Source organism: Zingiber officinale, chromosome 1B (genome assembly GCF_018446385.1).
Source record: "Zingiber officinale cultivar Zhangliang chromosome 1B, Zo_v1.1, whole genome shotgun sequence".
Classification (NCBI taxonomy): domain Eukaryota; kingdom Viridiplantae; phylum Streptophyta; class Magnoliopsida; order Zingiberales; family Zingiberaceae; genus Zingiber; species Zingiber officinale.
Window position 1 is genome coordinate 119,891,962 of NC_055986.1, and position 7,972 is coordinate 119,899,933.

The 7,972-nt window shown below is 41.0% G+C and overlaps 1 protein-coding gene across 1 annotated transcript; it reads left to right on the forward strand.

Moving 5' to 3' along the window:
* The first annotated feature begins 267 nt into the window (after window positions 1-267).
* Window positions 268-7,662, forward strand: LOC122041451 (transcriptional regulator STERILE APETALA-like). The gene is made up of 2 exons (XM_042601140.1): window positions 268-501; window positions 6,529-7,662. Exons 1-2 carry the CDS (start codon window positions 268-270, stop codon window positions 7,660-7,662), a joined length of 1,368 nt encoding a protein of 455 aa, XP_042457074.1.
* The last annotated feature ends 310 nt before the right edge of the window (window positions 7,663-7,972 follow it).

A 7,972-nucleotide genomic window follows, 5' to 3' on the forward strand; every position in this document is an offset into this window, starting at 1 on the left:
GTTACATGCTTATACACTTATTCTTCCAAGTTCAAATGCAGATGACATATCACCGATAAGTATTTTATAACGTGCTAGGACATGTTAAAAAAAACGGGAAGGTAAATACCATCCGATAAATAACTATGACTCCCTATAAAAAGGTGCGTGGTCAACGCTTGCCTAACCCCACAACACCCCGTTGCATCGACTCCTCGCGCCTTCCCTCCCCTTTCAATTTCGTCGCGTCGCTTTTAGCTCGAAGTTCGATCCGCAGGTCTTGCACCGATGCCATCGGGGTCGCCACCGCAGCGCCATGGCAAGGGGGGTGGAGAGGAAGGTGCCTCTGCATCCCGCCTCGGTGGCCGCCGCACCGACTACCCTTCGTCGTCGCGGCAGCGATCCGCCGACGTGGTCTGGCCGGAGCACTTCGTCGAATCCGTCGCCGCTCATGTCGCCGATGATGCTGCCCGATCCTCCGGCAGACTCTTTGCGGCGCCTGCCGTCGTCGCCATGTTCCAGGTTTCCAACCCCTTCCCTAACTCGATCGTTGTTTATGTTTTGTTATCGATATATATAAATATATATTTTTTATTTTTTGAAGCGTTTGGAGTTTTGAACTTATTACTGTCAGCGTACAATAGTTTTGAAAGAATGGACCCCAAATGAATATTCTATTGGAATGACCTAGCTCTGGTCGTGCGACGATGGAGAGGTTTCTTTGACACGGAATGCTTTCGTGTTCAGGCGTCCATCAAGTTATTTTTTTAGTTTGTGATACTTTCCTTTCCTTTCCTTCGTTTGTGTATGTGGTTCCTCTTTGGTCGGTATTTATGGGGAGCAGTACCTCCCTATCTGCGCTGCGGAAGTAGAAAGATGAGTTGCTCCTGCTGATACTAAGCTCTGGTATCCACTACCCATGGCTACAAGCTGTTGTCCCGCCTTAACTTTTCGTCTGCATATCTTTTTTTTTCCTCCATTCTCTTTCTTCACAAACTTTTCGTCTGCGTTTCTTCTTTCCTTTTTTTTTTTTTTTCTGTTCTCTTTCTTCACATTGTTGTTGATTCATTCAATGGCGGTCTTTCGCTGCTCGGCTTGCCCCTCACAGTGGATTTAATTTACAATGGGATTCGAGACTGCATCGCCTCTTCCACTACTCTCCTCTCCTCTGCCATTTGTTCATTATTATTGTTCTTGGCTACTCTCTTTATCTCTCTGCGGTGGTGTTCTGACGAACGGGACTGAGCTGTAGAAGTAGGTGGAGGGGGGAGTTGGATGGGTAGCGTGTGGTGCTCTGTTAGTCTGTTGTTCTTTTGACCCTCTCTCTCTGCACCCGCCTTTACTCGGCCTTGACCCATCCCCATCGCTGCTTTATGTACTCGTTCTGGTCTCGCTCTCTGAGGAAAGGAAACAAAAATAGACCGAGCTCGGGGATGGCACACACTGCATTGTGATGGGATTTGATGGGAGTAAGAAGCGGCAGGGTGAAGTGCGAAGGCGCTGCCGCGGGCGCCGTCAGCAGACGCGCGTCCCTTTCAGTTCCGTTGTAGTCTTTTTCTATTGGGCCAAGGGGAAGTAAGATACAAACACAGACCATCTTTTTCTGCCCATTTTTTCCCGCCACTGTCCGGCTAATGCTCTGCATGCACCTTCATAGTATGCTAGACACTGATATCCCTCAGACCCTCACTAAGACTATTATAATCGTCTTGATCGAATTCAAATTAATAAAAAAAAATTAAAAATCTGTTTTCCACCCTCTACCCGTAGATTTGAGGATTTAATATTTGCTTGCTGGTGTTGATTTGATTAAGAAATAACAAGACGTGGGGGATTGGAGTGGTAGGCCATTTTTTATGGCGTTCATTGGAAATGAAAATGTGGGGGAAAGAATCTGCACGGGTTGCGCTTTTTCTCGCATGGGCTCGCGGACTAAACTTGCGCTGCTTCCGACTACTGGGATAGCTTGTTTCATTGCGCAGCATACTCGATCTCCCTCATCTCTCCGTGCTATCGCCCTTCCTGAGATCGAGACTACCATATGTTGCAGCTGGAGAATTCCCATTTTGTCCTCTCATCTCCACAGTGCAGGCAGGGTATATCCTTTTGTATCTTGGTAAGCCATATCCGCCATTCTAATCCCTTCTTAATTTATGATCCTGCTGTCTACTGAGATCATTATTTCTTTAATATCTACCCTTGAAAGTGTGTTATCGCATCACATTTTATCCTCCTCATCTACTGTTTGTAGTGATGGGTTTAAGCACGTTTACATTTACAGAGAGGTCAATTATGTGTAATAGAAAATCAGTAGTCTTGTAGCCCGGTACACCATAGCTAGTTCTAAGTATCATCAAAAGCTCAGTGCACCAAGAAATCCAACTCCGTGACGTGTTGTCGTTTAGTAATTTTACTTTTTTGTTGATGGGGAAAGCAATTATCACAATTGTGATCATCACAAACGAGAAATGGACTGAGATTGTACATTCCTTTGGTACAGTTTACATGAGATGTAGCCTCCATTTCTGGCCTGTGAATTCCGCGATCCGTGGGTGGTTAGGTTTGGCTTCCGTTTCTCAGGGCATGTGTAGGTAGGAGTAGCGACGCGACGGAGCTCAGCATGCGTGACGATGTTCCACGGGAGCTCTAGGAAGCAAAACATCACATACCTTTTAGGCGATTCCATCACATCAGGTCTCTCCAAAGGATGAAATCAGCCGCGTACACTGACTAGGATTTTCAACTTACTGTGACCTGCACGCTATCAAGATAGGGTTGCTGAAACACCAGTAGTGCAAGACCCGCAGCAAGTACGTCATGGCTTGCTGTGGGTTTAAACGTGGCCAAGGCAAGGCTGAAAGCTGCGCCCTATGTGCTTTCGATTTCATGTCCTGTTGAGAAGAGACAGTAGGGTGCAGTGGAGTTGAGGTGTTATGAGGGGTGGGTGAACTCTGTTCTATTGAGGCATTCTGACAAGGAGTTGCAGAGGGGGATTCACGGGGTCGTATTATAACAGTGACAAATCGACGCAAGTAGCGAGTGGATTCTTCTTATGCCAAAAAAAACTTTAAAATAAAAATAAAAGAAAATGTTTAATGAGCATTCCTTTCTTTGTCCTTGGCCTCTCTTGGTTCTTCTCTTTCCAGCGGCACGAACGGGAAAGATATTAAAAGCTGCTGCTACAGTGGCTACTGCCGCTGCCTGCGTTGATGCTCCCCCATATTTAATCGCAAGCTACGCTGGACCTTGAAAGATGAGCTTCGTCTCTGGACCATATAGAGTAGAGTGGAGTGGAAGCAGAGGATCTGCTGGTTCAACGAGTGTTTGGTTAGTTAAGTGAGGTCCAGCCAGCTTCGCTTCGTTTGCTGAAGCTTGCAAGTACAGGGCGAGAGCCCCACGACCTTGAATGCGTAACTGATGTGCTTTATAGTCGGACTTCCTTTTTCTTTTTGCTTGTTCGGAGATCTAGAGAGATGTGCCTCTATATATTCATTTTGACCGAGTCCTAATTATATTTCCAATTCATCACATATATATCATCCCAAAGACATTGCCCAATTTATTTTTTATTTTTCCCCTTTGTGTGTGTATATATATATATATACACAAATACAATATATATAAAAGAAATGGCCAATTTTATTCTCCTATTCAAACATTTACCAAGGTCTAACTTTGCGTTAAAGAAATTAAACACAGTTGTTGATATTCAGACTGACTCACATATATGAAGTTTTTTATTTTTATGATTATTATTTTTCTTCTCTTTTTGCATGAAAAAGAGTCTTCATCTGCATGACAAAGTCTGCAGTGGTTGGCAAAAAATGACGTTTATGTGATAAGGGATGGATTAATGTTAGCTTGACGAATGGTAAAGTAGGAATACTTTATTATGTAAGCTACTAGTGAAGTTTATTGGATCAAGTATCTACTTGCAAACCCAATTAGTTCATAGAATTTATCAATAACTTGTATGATTTAATGCTTAATTTAAAATATTTGTCTAAATTAATGATAGTTGAATAATATTAACTTGTAAAGTTTCTTGTCTAAAACACTCCATGTGGCATAACTCATAAGGTTTGATGTCATAGTAAATTTCCTAATCAATAGCATATGAAGCTTAATGATAATGATACCTTTATGTTGATGATCCTTCCTAACACCTTTCTTATGCTTAGAATTAAACCACTTTGACACCATGCCCCACATAGCCCAAAGTACTTGAGATATGTTAATAGCAACTCCCTCACCTAAACCTTTAAAGTTTATTTATTAATCAACTTCTAACCATTTTAGACTAAATTGACATGTAACAAAAACACTGTTGAAATTTACATTATTTATAAACATATGTTTTTGTAATATCAGATAAATTAAAGTACACATAAATGTTTATAGTCAGTTATATATATCAAATATTCAACAAAGCTTGATTAAATTCTAATATACAACAAAGAAAATTTTGGACATTAATACAAAAAGCTCATATGTTGTACAAAATTAATTAAGTCTAATCACTTGTAAATGTTTATCCAAATTTATTTTAGGGACTTGGAAAAATAAGGCCTAATTTTTTGTTTTCATTAAAACGTTCCTCTTTTCACTAAAATGGCTTCACATCTTTGTATTCTTTTTATGCCTTTTCATTTCAAAAGTTTTCCCTCTAATGTTTCATAACTGATTTTGCAATTGTTGTATCACTTGAAATATTATATACTTGTTTGATTCCTATACATTTTATTTTGGAGACAAACATCTTGATTTTGAAATCATCTTGTCATTTCATTTTTGCTTAAAATTTCATTTTTGTATATGTTGATCTCCTAAAATATACAAAATTAATAAAGTTTGATCACTTGAAAATGTATGTCCAAAATTATTTTAAGGACTTGAAAATAAGAAGTTAAGGAATGGAAGAAGTTCAAAGATTTACATAAGAGATCAATTAGGATCCTTTTTGCAGGCCTTCTAAAATATTAAATCAAAGTACTAATATTGAAATTAAAGCATAATATTATAACGTACATAAATGTATTCATCCATGTCAATTAAAGTTCAGGTGAAATGTTTATTAAAAAAAATATATAAAAGAAGAAAATCAAAGTAACTACTTTAAGGCATGAAAGTTACTCAAAGTTTTACATAACAGATCAATTAAAATTCATATTATAAGTTTTCAAAGTATTAAATAGAAGTACTAACGTTGAAATTAAAGCATAAATTTTAACGTATAAAAGTTTATTCATCCATGGCAATAACATTTCAGGTGAATCTTATTGTTCATGAAGAAAGATTATTGACTAATTAATTCAATAGTATACTAGTAAATGATACAGTACAATATCATAAGTTCAATAATATATAGATTAATATAAAAATAATACATACAAGTTCTCTACTTTGCATTTATTTAAACATTATAAATTCAATTAACAATGACCGATACAAGCAACCAGAGTTAGTTAAGTAAGACTTTTAGTTTACATTTGCCTGGAAATTATTTTATGGGAGTATAATTGCAAATTTTTTGAAACAAAGACCTATTATGTTTAATATGATACACCTTAAATGTTTTAGTAAATAGACAATTAAGTTTTGTTGAATTAAAAATTGCCATTTATTTACCATTGCCATATTTATTATTGACTAATCCAAAGTTGATTAATTTTAGTGTACACAATTTTAAACAAGCTTTAACAAATGAAATGCTACTGTTGTGTTATTAATAGTAATAACTAACAATCACTAATCAGCATGATTTGGTCAGCTGATGATCTTACTTTTTCATTATGGATGCTGTGGCGGTTATTAAATGTATTAATTGCTATGGAAAAACTTGAATGACATACCTATTTCCAAAATGCCACAAACGTTTCTAACTTAGTTTCTTGAAAAAAATAAGATTTAAAATATTTTCAGAAATTTAAATTATTGATATTGATTGATGAATTATTAACTCTTTTGTCAACTGGTGTAGTTAGTTACATAAGTAACACCATAAAATGCTGATAAGGATATATAATATTCAAGAAACTTAGCATATGTCCTGTGAGCTTTGAGTTTACTAAGTGAACTGTTCATGAGTAAGAACTCAAATTGACCTTAAATAAATAATTACTTTGTGAATACATCACGTCTGGTACTTTTAATTTACATATCCATGAATAATTTGTTTGTTTAATGATCATTCGATGTTCAATCAAACAATCACTAGTGTTTGATGTCCTTTCTAAAATTTTCCAATTTGTTTATTTTAACTAGCACTGTTCATGAGTATGTAAAATACTGGCGGAGTTGAGAAAATTTTCATCCCTATATTATAGTCAATGTAATAGAGAATAATTTAATTAATTTAAATATAAATCTCAATGGATGATAAGATTCATAGTGTATATTCCAAATAATTGGAAGAAATCTAATTTGATAGGATATCTTAATCACATTATTGAAAATCTGGACGAAGTTTTGACCAAGTAGTGGTTAAATTTGAGTTTTGTTAGAATTTTTGTGAACGAAATAATTCATTCATGAGACAATATATCGCAGGTGTGTCCGACCTGGAGAGCCATCGCCGGATCGGAGTTCCTTTGGCAAGTCCTCTGCCGCCGCATCTGGTTCCGCCGCCGCCGCTCTCTCCCTTCCTGGCGCGAGGAGTACATCCATTTCCACCGAACTGCCGCCAACTTCCGTGCCGGCCGCTACGTATATTCGTCCCTCCTCCCTCCTTCCGACGACCTGTCCTGCCGTCGCCTCGCCCTCTCCGACCGTTACCTAGCAGCTGGCTTCCTAGACGGCTCCGTCCGCCTCTATGACGTCCCCTCCGGGCGTCTCCTTGCCACCTTTCGTGCAGATCCTCACCGCGACCGCCTAGGTCGCTTCTCTCAGGCAATCTCCGGACTCGTCCTGTTCGATGACCGGCTCGCCTTCGCCTCGCAGGACGGCGACGTCCACGTGGCCGAACTTGGTTCCTCCGGAGCTCCCCCCAGGCGGGCGCTAGCCGGAAACCTAGTGGTGGACGGCACGATGGTGGATTTCACGGGGAACGCGCGGTGGTGGGTGGGCCTCTTCGCCGGTGCGCCCGGGCACTCGTGGCACGTGTGGGACGTGGCCACGGAACTGCTCGTGTTTGTCGGAGGGGGTCTGATGGATCATGCGGCCGTCGTCGGCTGGCATATGCTCACCGACGTGCTGAAGCCAGTGGTCGGCCGTGCGCGGATTCTGGAGCAGGGAGTCGTCGTCGGGTGCACGGTCTCTAGCATGGAAGTGCTCGATCTCAACGGCGTCACGGGAACCATTCTAAACCAGAGCGAGCACCGTCACGGCGCGCTGGTGGGGTCCTTCGACGCGTGCCACGGGCGGGTGTTGGTGGTTGACTCGCGGGGCGTGGCAGAGGTGAGGGAGGCGCCAGCGCTGACGGACGTGAGCCGGTTCACGCCGTTCCGGCGGTCAGAGCTCCAGCAAGGGGGGCCTAGCGTAGAAGGGTGCATGAACTGGGGCTACGCGCTGGTTTGCACCTCGAGAGGAGTCCAGGTCTGGGATTCCATCACCGCCACCGGCCAGTACCTCTACATATTCCGGCAGCGGATAGGGATCGCTTCGGCCATGGTGGCCAGCAACAGATACGTGGCTGCATGGACAAAAGATACTGGATTGCACCTCTGGGATTTCGGAGCATTGTGAGCTATTTGGGTGGACGACGATATCACAAAGAATGTCGATAAATCCGTCAACTTCATGAGCATTCGGGTGATTAGATGCTGCTTGGAAGGTTAATTAGGGTATAATTATTTAGAACAGGAAGAGGGATTGGTGTGCGACCAGCGTTGCGATGGGAGAAAGACGATTAGGGTTAGTTTCCCCTGGGTAGGCGCATTTGTTATCAAGATGTGGCACTAATTCTTCTTCTCTGATATATTAAATTTTCCTAATCTGCTAGTTGAGCTCCATATGCTATCAATTAGCTCAGTGATCTATGTGGGGGCGATGGAAA

Bases quoted from the DNA above. Each gene is read 5' to 3' on its own strand.
- LOC122041451 (XM_042601140.1), top strand. From the start codon at position 268: ATGCCATCGGGGTCGCCACCGCAGCGCCATGGCAAGGGGGGTGGAGAG. The intron at 502-6,528 runs GTTTCCAACCCC...AATATATCGCAG, and splicing joins CCGTCGTCGCCATGTTCCAG to GTGTGTCCGACCTGGAGAGC.